This window comes from Chiloscyllium punctatum, chromosome 2 (genome assembly GCF_047496795.1).
Source record: "Chiloscyllium punctatum isolate Juve2018m chromosome 2, sChiPun1.3, whole genome shotgun sequence".
Lineage (NCBI taxonomy): Eukaryota > Metazoa > Chordata > Chondrichthyes > Orectolobiformes > Hemiscylliidae > Chiloscyllium > Chiloscyllium punctatum.
In genome coordinates, this window is record NC_092740.1 from 13700621 (window position 1) to 13721297 (window position 20677).

The 20677-nt window shown below is 40.7% G+C and overlaps 1 protein-coding gene across 1 annotated transcript in view; it reads right to left on the reverse strand.

The window, feature by feature from the left end:
- LOC140493762 (DNA polymerase nu-like) overlaps nt 1–20677 on the reverse strand; it is an 80027-nt gene that overhangs the window by 55924 nt on the left and 3426 nt on the right. Inside the window, exons 2-3 of the mRNA XM_072592617.1 lie at nt 11780–11852; nt 8488–8663 (exon numbers count right to left, since the gene is read on the reverse strand). Of these exons, the coding sequence (XP_072448718.1) occupies nt 8488–8663; nt 11780–11852 (249 nt within the window). The remainder of the gene's footprint in view (nt 1–8487; nt 8664–11779; nt 11853–20677) is intronic.

The following is a 20677-nucleotide window of genomic DNA, read 5'->3' on the forward strand; positions in this document are numbered from 1 at the left end:
GGTGTTTGTACTTGAGGGAGACCAGAATAAGGGGCCATAACTGGAAGACAGTCAGTAAAACATTGAACAGGAATTCAGGGGAAACACCATTACCAGAGAAGGTCAAATTAGGGAACTTGCTACCACAAGGAATAAATGAAGCAAAAAGCAATAATGCATTTAAAGGGACATTAAGTATACATATGAGGTTCAGGGATGGACAGGACTGGCAGCTTAATATTCCATGATACAAATGCTATAGAAAGGATAGAAAGGAGGGGAAGTGGCATTTTTGATAAGGGATAGCATTACAGCTGTACTGAGGGAGGATATTCCCGGAAATACATTCAGGGAAGTTACTTGGGTGGAACTGAGAAATAAAAAAGGGATGATCACCTGATTGGAATCATATTATGGACCCCCTAATAGTCAGAGGGAAATTGAGAAACAAATTTGTAAGGAGATCTCAGATATCTGTAAGATAAATAGAGTGGTTATGGTAGAAGATTTTAACTTTCCAAACATAGACTGGGACTGTCAAGTGCTAAGGGTTTAGATGGAAAGGAATTTGTTAAGTGTGTACAAGAAAATTTTCTGATTCAGTATGTGGATGTACCTACTAGAGGAGGTGCAAAACTTGACCTACTCTTGGGAAATAAGGCAGGGCAGGTGACTGAGGTGTCAGTGGGGGAGCACTTTGGGGCCAGCGACCATAATTCTATTAATTTTAAAATCGTGATGGAAAAGGATAGACCAGATCTAAAAGTTGAAATTCTAAATTGGAGAAAGGCCATTTTTGACAGTATTAGGCAAGAACTTTCAAAAGCTGATTGGGGATAGCTGGAAAATAGGAAGCTTTCAGAAATGAGATAACAGGAGTCCAGAGACAGTATATTCCTGTTAGGGTGAAAGGGAAAGCTGTTAGGTATAGGGAATGCTGGGTGACTAAAGAAATTGAGGGTTTGGTTAAGAAAAAGAAGGAAGCATAGGCCAAGTATAGACAGGATAGATCGAGTGAATCCTTAGAAGAGTATAAAGGCAGCAGAAGTATACTTAAGAGAGAAATCAGGAGGGCAAAAAGGGGACATGAGATAGCTTTGGCAAATAGAGTTAAGCAGAATCCAAAGGGTTTTTACAAATACATTAAGGTAATTTACAAGAATGGTTCCAGGATTAGGGAACTTCAGTGATTAGGATAGATTGAACAAATTAGGACTACTCTCCTTGGAGAAAAGAAGAATCTGGAAATTAATAACAGAAGATAAGGGTTTTGCATCAGTCTTCATTATAGATAAAAGTCAAATCACCAAAATCACCACCAATCAGGAACTGGAAAACAAGCGGATGAAAGGAAATTACAATGTCCAGGGAAGTTGTACTTTGCAAATTGTTGGAACTGGGTCTTAAAAGAAGTGGCTACTAAGATAATTTTAATTTTGCAACATTCATTAGATTCAGGGAAGGCTTTTTTTAGAATGGAAAGTAGATAATTTACATCTTTTGTTCAAAAGAGGGAGGGGAAGACTATCACAGGGAAAATGTTAGAAGCTAATATTAAAGACACCATAATAGGACACTTCGATGTGATTTTGGAGATATTTGTAGCACAGGTTGTGGATCAGGTTGTAAGTTTGCTAGCTAAGCTGGTAGGTTTGTTCTCAGACATTTCACCATCATGCTAGGTAACACCATCAGTGAGCCTCTGATGAAGCGCTGGTGTTGTGTCCCATTGCTATTTATGTGTCTTGGTATGTTGTGGTGGATGATATCATTTCTGGGTCTTTATCTGAGAAGTTAGTAAATGGGGTCCAAATCAATATGCTTGTTAATGGAGTTCTGGTTTGAATGCCAGGCTTCTAGGAATTCCCGTGCGTGTCTTTGTTTAGCCTGTCCCAGGATGGATGTGTTGTCCCAGTCAAACTGGTGTTCCTCTTTGGCCTTTCTTTATAATTCAAACCTTCCATACCCAGCAACATCCTGAACCCTCTCCAGCTTAATAATATCCTTCCTATAACTGGGAGACCTGGACACAGTATTCCAGATGAGGCCTCATCAATGTCCTGTACAACCTCAACATGACTTCCCAACTCTTGTACTCAAAATACTGAGCAATGAAGACAAGCATGTCAAATGCCTTTTTAACCACCCTGTCTTTTTGCGACTCAAACTTCAAAGAATTATGTCCCTGCACCCCTAGGTCCCTCTGTTCTACAACACTACCCAAGGCCCGACCATTAATTGTATAGGCCCTACCCTTGTTTCTTTTACCAAAATGCAATACCTCACGTTTATCCAGATTGAACTCCATCGACCATTTTCCAGCCCATTAACCCTTTTGATCAAGGTACCTTTGTAACCTTAGAAAGCCTTCTTCACTGTCTACTATGGCACCAATTTTGGTGTCATCTACAAACTCACTAACCATGCTTTCTTTATTCTCATCCAAAGCATTTATATAAATGACAAACAAAACAGGAGCCAGTGGAACACCACTGCTCACCTCCGATCCAAAAACCAACCCTCCACCATTACCCTGTCTCCTGCCGTCAAGCCAATTATGTATCCAATCGGCAAGCTCACTCCGAATCCCACGTGACCTAACTTTACTAAATTAGTTTATCGTGTGGAACCTTGTCAAAGGTTTTACTAAAATCCAAATAAACAACATTGTACTGCTCTGCCATCATTAACATTTTTGGTAACTTCCTCAAAAAGTTTATGAGACATGATTTTTCTTGCACAAAACCACGCTGACTATTCTTAATCAATTGCCTCTCTAAATGTCCATAAATCCTATTTTTTATAATTACCTCCAACAATTTACCTACAACCGAAATCAGACTCACAAAGGTATTCTTAAACAAAGGTATAACATTAGCCACCCTCCAGTCATTGGACACCTCACCCCGTAGTTATAAATGATGCGAATATTCTTGTAAGGGATCTCATAATTTCCTCTCTTTCTTCCCACAATGTTTTAGGATATATTAGATTAGGTCCAGAGATTTAGCCATGTTTATATTCTTTAAGCCCTCCCAAACGTCCTTTTCTGTAAAGTGAACTGCTTTTGAAACATCAATGTTTATTTCCCTGCATTCTCTAGTCTCATTTCTTCCTCCACAGTAAAAACTGACAAGATATTCATTTAGTATCTCTCCCATCTCCTGCAGTTCAAAACAAAGACAACTTCTTTGACCTTCAAGAAACCCTACTCTCTCTCTAGTTACCTTCTTGCTCTTATGGGATCTCTCTGGATTATCCCAAACTTTATCTGCCAATGTTATCGCACATCCCCTCTTTGCCTTCCTGATTTCTCTCATAAGAACGCCTCTACACTCTTTATATTGATTAAGAGATTCAATTGAACCAAGTTGTCTATACCTAAAATAAGAAACTCTTTTATTCTTGTCTAGAAATTCAATATCTTTATTCATCCATTGTTCCTTAATTTTACCCTTAATCTTACACTGATCCCTCACTCTAACAGGAACAAAATGCCTCTGAACTCTGATCTTTGTATTCTTCCCACTTTTCAGACATCCATTTACCTGTAAACAGTCTTCTCCAATCAACTTTTGAAAGTTCTTGTCTCATACCAGTAGAATTTCCCTAACTCCAGTTAAAAACTTTAACTTTTATGGAAGGAGTATCCTCTTCCATAAGTATTTTGAAATGTATAGAATTATGATCGTGAGACCCAAAGTGCTTCCCTACTTTTACTTCAGTCACCTGCCCTGCCTTATTGCCCAAAAGAAGGTCTAATTTTGCTCCTTCTCTAGTAGGAGCATCTGTATACTGATATTAAAGAAAATTTTCTTGAACTCATTTAACAAATTCTTCACCATCCAAACCTTTAGCACTATGGTAGCCCCAGTCAATATTTGGAAAAATTAAAAACCCCATTATTATAACCTTATTACGCTTACATGTATCCGAGATCACATTACATATTTGTTTCTCTATTTCTCTCTTACTATTGGGGGGCCTATAGCACAATCTCATCAAAGTGATCTTATTTGTAATTTCTACCCATATATTTTCACTGGACGATTTTTCAGAAATATCTTCCCTAGTTACAGCAGTAATGTATTCCTTAATCAACCCCTCTCCCAACCTTTCTTGCCTTCTTTTCTATCCTTCCTATAGCATCTAAAATCCGGAACACTGAACTGCCAATCTTGTCCGTCTCTCAGCCGAGTTTCTGTAATATCTATTATGTCTCAATCCAATGTTCTTAAACATGTCCTGAGTTCATCAGCCTTATCTGTAAGACCCCTTGCATTGAAATAAATGCAATTTCGTTCTTCAGTTACTACATACACTGATTCTCTTGTCTTTCTTTTCTAACTGACATGCTCTCCTCACATTTGGAACCCTTCCCATCAATGATTCTGTTTATACAGCTATTTAGAATTTCTCTTCCCCCCCCTCCCCCACCCCCGCCGACTATCGTCTCAGCATAAAGTCTCCCTTAATGGAATAAGCAAATCCCTGCTAAGGCTTTGGTTCCTTTCCAGTTCAGGTTAGGCCCATCCTTTTTGAACAGATCTTTCCTATCGCAGAGGACATTCCAATTGTCCAGCTCTTCAGTCATTGATTTATCTCATTTAACCTTTGGTTCCTTCCCTCGTTTGCAGTTTGCATTGCGAGTAACCAGAAATTACTGCTTTTAAGGTTTTATCTTTTAATCTTCTACCTAACCTCTTACATTCACTCTGTATTCGTTTAATCTTTTCCCTAAAAAATGTTATTCCTACCGATGTGTCCAATAATTACTGGCTTCTCAATCTCACCTTTAACAATATGCTTGAAACATTTATGGACGTCCTTAATTCTAGCACCAGAAAAACAATGAACGATCCCAAATTTACGCTCACTGCCATGGAATGTCCTATCTACGTCCCAGACAGGATAATCCTTGATAACAATAATTCTACTAAAACTTGTCAAACACTGTCTAACATAAAAATCATTCCAAGTGTCCAATAACTAACTGCACCTTCCATTTTCCTTGGAGAAACTATCCCCTTCTACAGTTCCAAAACCTGAATATCTTTGAAGTGGTAATATGTGCTGCAGTTTAAGGGGACCGGGGATGTATTGTACTCAGATTTACAGAAGACTTTTAAGAAAATGCCACATCAAAGGTTATGGTGGAAGATAAAATTTCAAAATGTGGGGGTTATGTATTGTCTTGGTTAGGAGATTGGCTGGCAAGCAGGAGATAAAGGAAGAATAAATAGGTCATTTTCTAGTTGGTAAGATGTAACAAGTGGTATGTCACATGGATCACTGCTGGAGCCAGAAAGTCATACAGCATGGAAACAGACCCTTCGGTCCATCTAGAGTCCACACCGACCATAATCCCAAATCAAAATAGTCCCACTTGCCTGCACTTGGCTCATATCCCTCCAAGCATTTCATGTACTTACCTGAATGATTTTTACATGTCATAACTCTAAAAGAACTAAAAATGAATCAAAATTAAATTCTTATATTACTGAAATGTAATAACTGTAAGACTTCTAAAAGTAAATCAAGAAATAAGTCTGACTCTCAAGAGCATTTTCAAGATCCACGCTACTCTCAGTACCCCATTGTATAATTTATATGAATGACTTGGATGAAGGGACTAATGTTACAGTTGATAAGTTTTATAACACCCAGGGACTCCCCAACCCAAGGAAAATACCTTGTCTATTCACCCTATCCATGCCCCTTATGATTTTATAAACCTCTCTAAGGTCACCCCTCAGCCTCCGACACTCTGGTAAAACAGCCCCAGCTTATTCAGTCTCTCCCTGTAGCTCAAAGCCTCCAAATTTCAAGACCCAGGACTCTCCTCCCCCCTCTGCAACTGGATCCTTGATTTCCTGACCCACAGACCGCAGTTGGTAAGGATAGGTGACAATACCTCCTTCACGAGAATCCTGAACACCAGCAACCCACACGGCTGTCTGCGCAGCCTCCTACTAAACGCCTTGACAACTGTGTGATCAAATTCAGCTTAAACTCCACTTAAAAGTTTGCTGATTACACTACCATAGTGGGTCAGATCTTAGTAATACAGGAGAGACATAGAGAACTTAATGGCATGGTGTAAAGACAACAATCTCTCCCTTAATGTCAGCAAAACAAAGGAGCCGGTATCAATTTCAGCACTGTAGCTATGGTGTGAAGGTGGAAATGGTCGAGACCTTCAAATTCCCTGGAGTAAATATTGAAAATAATCGGACCTGGACCACACTGCAGTCAAGAAAGCAACACACCAACGCCTCTACTTCTTCAGGAGGCTAATGAAATTCGGCATATCCACAATATTACGGGCGGCACAGTGGTTAGCACTGCTGCCTCACAGCGCCAGAGACCTGGGTTCAATTCCCGCCTCAGGTGACTGACTGTGTGGAGTTTGCACATTCTCCCCGTGTCTGCGTGGGTTTCCTCCAGATGCTCCGGTTTCCTCCCACAGTCCAAAGATGTGCAGGTCAGGTGAATTGGCCATGCTAAATTGCCTGTAGTGTTAGGTAAGGGGTAAATGTAGGGGTATGGGTGGGTTGCGGGTCAGTGTGGACTTGTTGGGCCGAAGGGCCTGTTTCCACACTGTAATGTAATCTAAATCTAAATGATTTTAACCGAAAGGATCCTATCCAGATGCATCACAGCCTGCTATGCTCTGCCTGAGACTGCAAGAACTTACAGAGCTGTAAATGCAGCCCAGTCCATCTCACAAACCAGCTTTCCATCCACTGACTGCATCTACACTTCCTGCTGCCTCAGGAAAGCAACCAACATAATCAAAGACGCCTCCTACCCCAGTTATACTCTCTTCCACCCTCTTCCATCAAGCAGAAGATACAAAAGTTTGAAAACACGTACCTACAGATTCTAAAACAGCTTCTTCCCCGCTGTTATCAGACTTGTGAATAGACCTTTCACACATTGAAGCTGATCTTTTTCTGCACTTTCTCTGTAACTGGAACACTACACAAGAACATAAGAACATAAAAACTAGGAGCAAGAGTAGTCATCTGGCCCCTCAAGCCTGCTCCGCCATTCAATAAGATCATGGCGGATCTTCTCATGGCCTCAGCTCCACCCACCTATCCTCTCACCATAACCCTTAGTTCCTCTACTGTTCAAAAAACTGTCTTAGCTTTAAAAACGTTTACTGAGGAAGCCTCAATACTTCATTGGGCAGGGAATTCCGTGGATTCACAACCCTTTGGGTGAAGAAATTCCTTCTCAATTCAGTCCTAAACCTACTCCCCCTAATTTTGAGGTTATGCCCTGTTGTCCTAGTTTCATCCGCCAGTGGAAACATCCTCTCTATCTTATATCTTCCCTTCATAATTTTATATGTTTCTCTAAGATCCCCCCTCATTCTGCTAAATTCCAATGAATATCTTCCCAGTCTACTCAGTCTCTCCTCATAAGTTGACCTCAACTCCAAAATCAACCTCCTATGCACCCCTGCTGCAGTGCTAGGACATCTTTTCTCAAGTAAGGAGAACAAAACTGCAAACAGTACTCCAGGTGTGGCCTCACCAGCACCTTATACAACCTCCCTGTTTTTAAATGTTTTAGCAATGAAGGATAAAATTCCATTTGCCTTCTTAATTACCTGTTGTAACTGCAGTCCAACCCTCTGTGATTCGTGCACAAGGACACCCAGGTCCTCTGCATAGCAGCATGCTGCAAATTCTTACCATTCAAGTAACAGTTCTTTTTACTGTTATTCCTACTGAAATGGATGATTTCACATTTATTAATATTGTACTCCATCTGCCAAATCTTTGCCCACTCACTTAAACTATCTATGTCCTTCTGCAATATTTCACAGTCCTCTGCACACTTTACTCTTCCATTGACATCTGCAAACTTTGACACACTACACGTGGTCCCCGATTCCAAATCACCTACATAAATATTGAATAATTGTGGTCCCAAAACTGATCCCTGAGGCACAGGGCACTAGTCACTGATTAAAATAAAGGGGTGGCATTCTATTCCATCACCCTGATGTATTTCTGTAAGGGATGAGTTGCTAAATAGCATGCAAAACAATACTTTTCACTGTATCTCAGTACATGTGACAATAATACATCAAATTAAATCAAATATCCGTCCTCTATCACCTACTTCCTATCCTGAGATAGTGATACCTGGTTCCAGGCTCCCCAAACAGGGAAAACCAGGCATGGGGAGAAAATAATAACATGTCTAAGTCTATGGCTCATATGCTGTTAAAACTAGGGAGCTGGCAGGCACAGCAGACGTCTAGATCATTTCTAACCTTGACGAGTCAGCTCGTCACTACCTTCTCAAGAGCAACTAGGGACGGGCAATAAATGCTGGCCCAGTCAGTGATGCCCACATCTCACAAGTGAAGAAAGAAAGGAACCCACCTGCATGCAAACACAGCTAGCAATTAAGGACTTGGAATCCCCCACCCCTGTTGAAAAAATGCAAGAGAAGAAATAACAGAGAAGAACAAGATAGGAGTCACACCTGCTGGCAGCTGACAGCTGATCTCCTGTAAGCTCTGTGCTGCACAGTTTTGGGATTGAAGTATGCTGCCAAATCTCTCTGTGCTCCTTCTCTCAGCCTCATGTTCACGGGGAAGGCTGCTGACGTTGTCCCTTGTCACACTGTATGGCTGGAACTGAACACAGTTCACATTGTCCCTGAAAAATACACAACTGCCTAACTGTGACTTTTCTTTTTGGCTTAACTCATGAATTGAGAGACAAAGTTCTTGTAATATTTTGTTTTCTAAATGTGCAAAAAGAGCTTTTATCACATTTGATACAGGCTGCACTGCTATCACAAATCCTGCGAGTATTTTAGATTAATGTTAATCATAAAAATGCAGACCTGACATTAACTTGACACGTGTAGCACCAAAGACATATGAGTTACATCAGGGAGTCTACTCCCTATTGAAATCTATAGAGTCCCACATTGTCCCACATCCACTGAATAATCCTTAAATATTTTTAACCCACACGATCTTTGTAGTGCTGTAGAATCACTGTAGCTTTACAATGGCTGATCATCATCTACAACAACACTCCCTCTGTTGTAAGCTGCAAAATGTGGGTGTGTTCCCTCTATTCAGTTCTACAATGAGTTGCCCAGTTCTTACCTCACAAAGTTCAATGCTGTAGCATGGCTTTGAGAAACCCAGACATGAGACTGATCTCATTGAAACCTATAAAATTCTCAAAGGAGCAGACACAGTAATCACAGGAAGGATGTTCCTGATGACTGAGGAGTCCAGAACCAGGGGTCACAGTCTCAGTGCACAGGATAAGCTATTTAGGACTGACGAGGAGAAATTCCTACACCCAGAGAGTGGAGAGCCTGTGGAATTCTCTGCCACAGAAAGAAGTTGACACCAAAACACGGAGTGTTTTCAAGAAGGAGTTAGATATAGAGCCACTGAGCATTCTGCTCGGGCTGGCTGCAGCCAGCCTTTCTATGGAGGCCATCAAGCTGGAGACCCACCAGTGTAGGAACATTGCCAGACCACTCTATTTATTGTTCCAGCCTTCCCCGTCTCTCTGATTTAGCATCTGACACAGCTGCCTGACACTCCTATTTCTCTCTCTGCAGGTTCAGTGATGGTCAGCTACAAATGCATATGCGGGCTGAGGAAACACAGCAGTCCTCTGGGTGTCAGAGACAGCCAGGGCCAGGGGGACATGGAGGTTTGTGGGTGACAGGACTGACTGCACATAAGGCGAATGCCTTGCTGTGACTTTCCTCTGTGAAGTGGTGCTGGTTCAGTGTATGAAAACTGCAGCCTCTCCCGCTGTTTTACAAACAATTTTTGTTCTTTTTGGACTTAAAAATGGCAAAATGGCTTTAAACAAGGAGCTGTGTTTTCAAACATTTTTTAAAAATGTGGCAGAGGGCACTTCACCCGGTGGCAAATGTTTAGCTTTTTAACCAAGGTCAGTTGTGTGTGTGTGTGTGTGTATGTGTTCAGGAATACTGAGTGCAACGTCTTGAATGGTTCCTGGGTGAGAAGCTACAACTTCGCGTCTGGGTGATACAGCAGAAACATGCAGCCTGGGAAGGTGGAATCATCTCTCTCCCTTCCTTCTGTGAATAGAGAAGTAAAATAAAATCCTGAGCAGCTCACTAACTCTCTCTCTCTCTCTCTCTCTCTGGGCAAATTCCCATCTTGAAAAATGACTTCCAAAGTCAAAGGGCGAAACCTCAACCAGTGAATGAAAGATTCAGAATCCTTAATCATAGGGTCCAAAGGAACCAGAAGGGAACTGAAGGAAAACATTTCATCACTAACTGTAATCTGGACTGGTGCCAGGACTGTGTTTCATGTCATCCACAAACTTACTTATCAACCACACCATATACATAACAAATATCACGATATATGCTCTATACCATGAATATTGAGGGGCCCAGCACTGATCCCTGTAGAATGACACCTGAACACCATCCTGCAGGCAGACCAACAGCCTTCTACCATCACCCTCTGTCTCCTAAAACTAAGCCAATTTTGGCTTCCTGCTGGTAAGGTTGCTAATCCCTGCAATGGACCATCTCTGGAGAACCACATGAAGCACTGGTCACCTGATCAGATTGTCCCAAGGATATCACTAGACTCACTATAATTTTCTTGCTCAGATTCAGAAGAAGTTTACTAAATTGATATCTGGAAAGAGCAGGTTGTCTCTGAGGAGCAGTTGGACAGGCTGGACTTGTTTCCACTGAAGTCTGGAAGAGTGAGGAGTGATTTGGATGAAGTTTATAAGTGGCTCAGTTGTTAGCACAATTGCCTCACAGCACTAGGGACCGGGTTCAATTCCCACCTCGGGCAACTGTCTGTGTGGAGGTTGCACATTCTCCATGTCTGCGTAGGTTTCTTCTGGATGCTTCCGTTTCCTCCCTCATTCCAAAGATGTGCAGTTTAGGTGAATTGGCCCTGTTAAAATTGCCCATAGTGCTCAGGGGCGTGTAAGTTAGTTGTATTAGTCTGGGATAAATGTAGAGCAGTCGGGCAATGGGGCTGGGTGGGTTATTCTTCGGAGGGTTAGTGTGGACTTGTTGGGCAGAATGGCCTGTTTCCAACTGTAGGGATTCTGTGTCCATATCATCCTGAATAGCCTTGATAAGGTGAATGTAGCATGGATACCTCCTGTTGTGGACAAGTCCAGAACTAGGGAACACTGTCTTAAAATTAGGGCTCACTTTTTCAGGAGATGAAAAGAAACATTTTCTCTTACAGGATTGAGAGATTTTGGAACTCTGCCTCAGAAGGTGATGAAGGCAGAGCCCTTCAGTATTTTTAAGATAGAGGTGGACAGATTCCTGTTAGGGAGCAGAATCGAGAGTTATTGACAGTAAATGGGTACATTTTATGGCAATAAAGTAGTTTCATTCTCGCCACACCAACTTTTTAAATTTCAGCTTTATTGAATTAATTAAATTTAAATTCCCATCATGGTGAGATTTGTACTTGAGACTCTGGTTCATTATGGAGGACGCATATGGGAGTCATAAGTAGTGATCAGTGTTGATAATCTTAGACCAGGCCTTCTAAATGACTTTTCCAGCAACATAACTATGTTGCTTTACTGAGTGTCATTGGAGTTTGGTTCCCTGTGACTGCAGCCCAGAGCAGGTGGTGAACTCAATCTAAGACTAAATAAGGTCATTTTGATATACAATCCATTAGCACGTTAACAATAGCTGGAATGGTTTTTCCAATAAACATTATAACATCTTCTTAAGTGCTTTGCAGTTATAAGTGGATTAAAGCATACTATACCTTTGCTCATTTTGCCTGTATGTTATCTGCTGAAACTCCATATCTGTTCCTCTGCTCCCTTTGTTATTGCTATCTGTAATTAATTTTTCCATTTCATTACTCCACTTAACTGAAAAGAACCTTTAAAGAACATTCAACTAGTGTTAAATCAATATACTATTTCAATGGTCACAATTTACTCATACCTATAGCCACAAATAATCCTAAAATACAAAAACATACTAATTACATGGAGTATACACCTTACCAAGCAATGCTCCAGCATTTTGTAAAATGTTTTTGAAGATAGTTAAAAGAAACAAATACTACATTTCAAAGATCATTAGAAAATGATGAATTGCAAATCCATGCAGTCATCTCCATACAAAGAGATCTATGACAAATACTTAATGGCATAAAAAGCATCTGTAACTGGTCTGATTCATAATGGTCAGCTTGATCCTGGTCTCAGAGCTGGGTCAAGCCCTGCACCAGGGTTTTAGTGAAAAATGCAAGTTGCCACTTATTTGAAAGTAAGGCCATAAAGACACAGGTGCAGAGGTACACCATTCAGCCCATTGAGTCTGCTCTGCCATTCACTGAGGCATGGCTGATCTGATCATCCTCACCTTTACTTTTGTGCCTTTTGCCCATAACTCTTAATTCACTTACTGAGAATACCAGTATCTATCTCAGCCTTGAATATACTTAACAACCCAGCCTGTGGTAATGCATTCCATGGAGTCACTCCCCTCTAATAGAAGAAATTCCTCCTCATCTCTGTCTTAAATGTGTGACCCCTTTTCTGAGATGATACCCTCTGGTCCCAGACTATCTGACAAGGGGAAACAACCTTTCCACATCTCCCCTATGAAGACCCCTATGAATAATTTTTGTTTCAATAAGGTCACGTCTCATTCTTCTAAACTCCAATGAATACAGACTCAGCTTACTCAACTGCTCCCCATATCTGGTATCAGCCTGGTGGACTGCCTGGAAAGAGAAGGTGATGTGTTTCATATAACATATTAAATTTAGGTTAAAATGTAGGACTTCCAAAAGACTTTTTCCAATTATTCCTTCGTATGATGTGAGCATCATACATTGCTGGCCATTGTCCATTGCTAATTTCTATTGTGCTGATTGGCTTGGTCAGTCATATTGCAGATTACTTAGCCAATCACCTCCTTGATTTGGACAATGCAAAATGCTAAGTGACTATGAAGTCTGCCACTGACATTGTGCTTCAAAGTAAACCTGTAGTGTGGAAAACAGAGATATTTCACAATTATCTGCATAAATGTGAGTCTTTCCATTTTGTCCACTTGATCTTATACAGAATGACACTGAATCCACAAACAGGAACAGCCGTTTGGCATAATTGGTCTACGTTGCTGTTTATGTTACGCAGGAGTCTCCATCATCACACATCATCCGACCTTACCAAGATATCCATCGATTCTTTTTTCCATCAGATGCTTATCTGTCTTCCCCCTTCCTTAATGCTTTCATGCTAATCACTCAATCACTCGGTGGAAACAAGTTCCGTATCCAACTTCTTTCTGCATAAAGAAGTTTCTTTGAATTCCATGTTAGATTTATTAGTGACTACCTTGTATTTGACACAAGTTTCAAACACTCCCTGAAGCAGCAATATTTTTCGCCATATCTGCCATGCCAAATCCTCAGAATTTTAAAGGCCTTTTTGTCAAGTCACCTACTAGTCTTCTCTTTACTCCAAAGGCTGCCTGTGTGTGGCACTACAGGAGATGAGTATTTTGCATCAGTATTTACTGTGGAGGAGAATATGGAGGGTAGAAAACTTGGGGAAATAAAAAGTGATGTCTTGAAAAGTGTTCATATTACAGTGGTAGTGGTGCTGAACTTTGTTACAAGCTACAAAAGTGATTGTTGGGTCCCTTGCTGAGATATTTGTATCATAGATAGCCATGGATGAGGGTGCCAGAGACTGGAAGGTGGCTGAAGCGTGCCATTATTTAAGAAAGATGGTAAGAAAGATCCAGGAAACTACAGACCAGTGAGCCTGACATCAATGGTGAGTAAGTTGTTGGAGTGGATTCTGATGGATCAGGATTTACATTTATTTGGAAAGGCAAGGACTGATTAGGAATGGTCAAAATGGCTTAGTGTGTGGGAACTTATATCTCACTAATTTGATTGAGTTTTGTAAAGAAATTATGAAAAACATTGATGAAAGCAGAGCAGTGCATGTTGCCTATATGGACTTCAATAAGGCATTCGACAAGGTTCCTCATGGTAGACTGGTTAACAAGTTTAGGTCACATGGAATACAGGAAGAACTAGCCATTTGGATACAAATTGGATCAAAGGTAGAAGACAGAGGATGGTGGTGGAGGGTTGCTTTTCAGACTGGAGTCCTGTGACCAGCACTGTACCCCAAGGATCAGTGCTGGGTCCACTGCTTTTTGTCATTTACATAAATGATTTGGATGTAAACATAGTAGGTATTGTCAATAAGTTTACAGATGAAACCAAAATTGGAATAGTGGACAACGAAGGTTACCTCAGACTAAAACAGGATCTAGATCAAATGGGCAATTGGGCCAAGGAGTGACAGATGGAGTTTAATTTAGATAAATGTGAGATGCAACATTTTGGAAAGGCAAATCAGGGAAGGACTTATACACTTAATGGTAAGGTCCTAGGGAGTGTTGCTGAACAAAGAGTGCAGGTTCATATTCCTTGAAAGTAGAGTTGCAGGTAGATAGGACATTGAAGAAGGCGTTTGGTATGCTTTCCTTTATTGGTCAAAGCATCGAGTATAGAGTTGGGAGGTCATGTTGTGGCTGTACAGGACATTGGTTCAGCCACTTTTAGAATACTGTATGCAGTTCTGGTTTCCCTGCTATAGGAAAGATGTTGTGAAACTCAGAAGTGTTCAGAAAAGGATGTTGTCAGAGTTGGAGAGTTTGAATTATAGGGAGCGGCTAAATAGGCTGAGGCTATTTTACCTGAAGGGTCGGAGGCTGAGGGGTGACCTTATAGAGGTTTATAAAATCATGAGGGACATGAATAGAGTGGGTAGTCAAGGTCTTTTTCCCAAAGTTGGGGAATCCAAAACTGGATGGCATAGGTTTAAGGTGAGAGGGGCAAGATATAAAAAGGGACTTTTTTCACACAGAGGGTGGTACGTGTATGGAATGAGCTGCCAAAGGAGGTGGTGGAAGCTGGTACAATTCCAACATTTGAAAAGTATCTGGATGAGTATATGAATAGGAAGGGGTTAGAGGGTGTTACGATACGGAGGTGAACCTCTCTGTTAATTAAACCAGACACCCAAAAAAGCTCACCTCACCTTGTAATCTGTTAAAATGTGAGTGACAGAGAACTCATAAAATCCATTCTTTAAAGAAAATAATTTCAATTTATTTTTTAACTATAACAGTGAACATTAAACAACTATTCACAGTTTTAAGCCCCCCATTTCTCTGAACTGCTTATTATCTGTCTTCAACTCTATAACTATGCTGTTCCAACAAGATACTTATTAAACTTACATTAATGTAATTTCAAACTAAACAGACCCTGTTTTCTTCTGGGACTTCACTCTTCCAGCTGCTGAACTCCCTGGATTGTCTTCATTCTTTTTACTGCAAGTATGTTTCATATGAAAAGGTCCCTTTGATAGAGAGTGCTTCCTAATTTCTTGGAGAGCAAGATGTTAGCTCTCCCTTCATTTCTGTCTCAATGGCAGTTGCTCTCTGACCAATTTTTAAAATTTTAAACCCACCTCAACACTGGATCATCTCATTGGTTTGATGCTAGCAAAACAATAAATTCAAATTTTATTGGGTTTTAGTATCCTGGGGCATAATTTAAACTGATTGGTTAAATTCAAATTGTTGTCAAAACTGCAACCAAAACTCAGCTATCCATTCACAATCAAATGTTACATCTCTTCAATTTTACATACACTCTGGGACTGCCATCTAGTCCTATAAACAGGTGCTTGTAATCTCTCAGTTCAGAACAGCATTACTCTCTCTTAAAGGTACAGTACACACCTTCATCTTCATAACAAGGGTCATGGACCAAATGTTGACAAATGGGTCGAGATTAATTTAGAATATCTGATCAGCATGGCTGAGTTGGACAGAAGAGTCTGTTTCTATGCTGTATATCTCTATGACTGTATGGATCTGTGGCATTCTTTTGTGATAGTTCGACCCTCTTTGTATTAATTGTGCATAAATTTTGTTTAATTGTGTCAGCTATGGCTTAGCTGGTAGCACTCTCACCTCTGACTCAGCAAATATTGGATTCAAAGCCCAGTCATCAGTGCAGGGATGGAAGGTGTCAATATGGACTCCTCATATATTGAAGCAGTCCATATTAAAATGCATCAAGATCTGGACAATATCCATGCTTGGGCTGACAAATAGCAAGTAACATGTGGTCCACACAAAGGCAAGGCTATGGCCATCTCCAATAAGAGACAATCTAACCGCTGCCCTTTGACATACAATGGTGTTACTATTTCTGAATCCCCCAATATCAACATCCTGAGGGTGACCACTGATCAGAAACTCAACTGGACTCACCATATAAAAACAGTGCCTACAAGAGCAGGTCAGAGGCTAGAAATAGTACGGTGAGTAACTCACCTCCTGATTCCCCAAAGCCTGTCGATCATCTACAAGGCACAAGTCAGGAGTGTGATGGAATACTTACCACTTGCCTGGATGAGTATAGCTCCAACAACACTCCAGAAGCTTGACACCATTAAGGGAGGCTTCCCTCCCTACTGGCACTGTGGCTAAACCCACAGCAGGTGGGCTGCTACAGTTCAAGAAGGCACCTCACCACCACATTCTCAAGGCCAAACAGGGATGGACAATAAATGCTGGCTCAGACAGAGGCACCCACATCCCACAAGTCAACATTAACATTCCAATGTCGGACTGTTTAAGGAACTTTTAAACCTAAACCTTGCTGGTCCTCTTGGGTAGGCATAAAAGATCACATGGTCCTATTTTGGAGGAGGACAGGGAAGTTTTCCATAGCACCTGAATCAAGGCTTATCCCTTAGTCAACATCATAAATACAGACTGTCTGGTCTTATCACATTTTGATTGTGGAAGCTTGGTGTACATCAATCAACTGCCACATTTCCCAAATTACAACAGTATCTACACTTCAAAAATGTTTTGTTGACTGTTTTGAGACATCCTGTAATCATAAAAAACATTGTATAAATGCAAGCCTTCCTTTTTTGGTTCTATGTAGGTGATAGCCATTAACTAGGAATTCATCTATAAAGAGACAGATTTAAATTGTGGTTGTCAGGTTAGGACACGCATTCTTGTAATGTGTAATGATTATAATGTTCTATCCTTCAACTGGCTTTCTAGAATCTTTAATACTTCATTTTCTTTGTAAATTTATTTAACATTTCCTTTATAGGCTCTGCATCATTTTGGTAAAATTGTGACTAGAATGGTGCATTGTATCAGATTAGCCATAATTTTATTGAATGGTAGAGCTAGCTCCAAAGGTTGATGGCCTTCTCCTGCTCCTAATTTATTTCTTTTTAGGGCGTCACTGGCTAGGCCAGTATTTATTGCTCAGAGGTCATTTCAGAGTCAACCACGTTGCTGTGGATCTGGAGTCACATGTAGGCCAGACCAGGTAAAGCAGTTTCCTTTTTAAAGGACATTAGTGAACCAGATAGGTCTTTCCAACAGTCGACAATGGTTTCGTGTTCATCAGATTTCAGATTTTTATTGAATTCAAATTCCACCATATGCTGTGGCAGGATTCAAATCCAGGTCCCCAGAATATTACCTGGGTCTCTGGATTTCCTGATGAAGGGCTTTTGCCCAAAATGTCGATTTTCTTGCTCCTCGAATGCTGCCTGACCTGCTGTGCTTTTCCAGCACCACTCTGATCTAAACTCTGGATTAATAGGCCAGCAGTAATATCACAAGGCCATCCCCTCTCTGGAATTCATTTGTTTAAACGTACTCCAAGTATGATAAATATACGTTTAGCATTAGCATTATTTTACAGCTTTTAAATTCTATTCCTCAAGTAATGAACCACAGTGTTATGCTGCACTTTTGTGACCTTGTTCAGCTTCAATGAAACTTGCCCCCAGAAGCATCCATGAACAAGATCGGCACAAAGTCCAGTTATTACGTCAGTCTCCAAATATGTTAAATTGTCAAATAATACATAAAAATGATTAGCACACACGTTCGGAATTTCGGTATCAGCTATTTTGTAATCAGGAGGCAAACAAAATCTAGAGTTCCATGACATACCCACCTCGCAGCCCCATTATTTCATCCACTTCGTGCAACAGTAAAGGTCAGCACACAATTGGAAAGCTTTAAAAGTTGAATTGCTCCTCTACTGAATTGCATAAATTACATTAACAAGACTGAGAACAAAAATAGAAAATGTATCTTTGAACAGTGCAAGGTACAAAATAAAGAACAGCATATTGTTTATCAAAGCAATTTGTCGAGTGTTTCTGATATCTACGGTGATCCATATCCTGTAAATTGCCAGGTTGCTTTTTCTGTAATTGCTTCTGTAATTTTGCAGGTTCTCAGATGCAATTGTTCTTTGTTGCAACTACTTTATTATGCTAACCACATTGTCTTGATTGTTCTTGTCCCTAGTTTAAGACCCTGGAGTGCAGCAAAATGCATAATTTATCATTCCTTTGCCAATAAGTAGGAATTGGTTTACCCATTCTATTTGCTGTACTTTAAGATCATTAAATACTCAATTTCTGTGAACTATATCTTCAGTTCCTCCTGTGATGCAAACTGCAATTTTATCCAGACAGGTGAATTACTAAGACAGCACGTCTGTCAATCCTGGCCTAGTTCATAAATTAATATCTAAAATTAGTTGGAAATCTTTGGCATCTCTTTGGCTTGCACTTGGTGACCCACTGTGTGAGCAACAAATTCCTTCCATGGGTCAGTACTAGGTTAAGTAAGTGGGAAAAACTGTGGCAAATGGAGTTCAATGTGGGGGGAGTGCAAAGTCATCAACTTTAGACTTAAGAAAGATCGCTGGGAATGATTTATCAATGGAGACATAAAAGATTTGAGCAATGTTAATGACTCTGAAATGACCTCTGAGCAATAAATGCTGGCCTAGCCAGTGACGCCCTAATAAAAAATAAATTAGGAGCAAGAATAGGCCATTATCTGTTGGAGCCAGATCTACCATTTGAGATTTGAGATGGCAACATGGTGGCTCAGTGGTTAGCAATGCTGCCTCACAGCGTCAGGGACCCAGGTTCAATTCCAGCCTCGGGCAACTGTCCGTCTGGAGTTTGCACATTTTACCCGTGTCTGTATGGGTTTGCTCCGGTTTTCTCCCACAGTCCACAAAGATGTGCAGGTTAGGTGAATTGGCCATGCTAAATTGCCCATAGTGTTCGGGGATGTGTAGGTTAGGTGCATTAGTTAGGGTAATGGGTCTGGGTGGACTCTCTTCAGAGGGTCTACTGGTGATGCAATTGTCAAAGAACTATGTACCTGAGACCCTAGGTCCCTCTGTTTGACAACACTAGCTGGTGTTATTATGACACTGTGGCCTTAGGAGGTCCTGGTTTCTTTTAGAGAGAGATTGGGGACAGGCATTGAGCAGTCATTAAGAGATAAACATCTTATGAGCTGTTGGGATGTTTTAAGTTGGAACAATAGAAGCAGCTTGAGTGGATGTGGTCAAAGTCTCACAGATCCAAGATTTTTAATTAACTTTCAGTAGTTGTTGCTGGGGTTTCAACAGGATTCGAAGGCAGTGAGTCTCACCTAGCTGCTACATTCTCTCTCTCTATACAGACTTTAGTAAAGCCTTTGACAAGGTTCTGCATTATAGACTAATTAGTAAAGTTAGATCACATGAACTAAAGGGTGAGCTTGCCAATTGGATACAAAATTGGCTTGATAGTTGGAGACAGAAGGTGATAATGCAGAGTTATTTTTAAGGAAAAAAAAATTGTAAAGGGAGGATGAGGCAAGCACAGCTGACTAGGGAAGTCAGGGATAGCATAAAAACAAAAGAGAAAGCATATAATATGGCGAAGGACAGTGGGAAACCAGAGGATTGGGAAGCTTACAAAGACCAACAGAGGGCAACAAAAAAAGGAGAGAAGATTAAATATGAGGGTAAGCTAGCCAGAAATATAAAGGAAAACTAAGAGTTTCTATGGTAGCCATCATCAAGGAGATGGTGCTAGAAAAACTGAGTGGCCACAAGTGCATAAATCAGCTGGACCAGATGGACCACACCCCAGAGTTCTAAGGGAGATAGCTGAAGAGATAGTGCAGGTATTAGTGGTGAACTTTCAGGAATTGCTAGAATCAGGAAAGGTCCCAGCGGACTGGAAATCACTAACGTGACACTCGTGTTTAAAAAGGGAGTAAAGCAAAAGACTGAAAATTACAGACTGATTAGCCTAACCTCAGTCGTGGGTAAGATCCTGGAATCCATTGTGACAGAAGAGATTTCTGAATACTTGAGAGGGTATCCAAAAAATAGGGAAAAGTCAGCGTGATTTCATCAAGGGAGGTCATGCCTAATAAATCTACTAGAATTCTTTGAAGGACTAATGAGCAGGTTAGACCAAGGAGAGCCAATGGATGTTATCTATCTGGACTTCAAGAAGGCCTTTGACAAGGTGCCGCACAGGAAACTAGGTACTAGCAAGGAAAGAAGCTTGGCTGTCTGGCAGGAAGCAGACAGTGGTATAAAAGGGTTCTCAGGACGGTTCCCAACACTGACCCTTGCAGAACAAGTGGTGTTCTGCAAGGGTCAGTGTTGGGAACACAACTTTTCACTTTATACATTAATGATTTAGATGAAAGAACTGAGGACATTCTGGCTAAGTTTGCAGACAATATAGAGATAGGT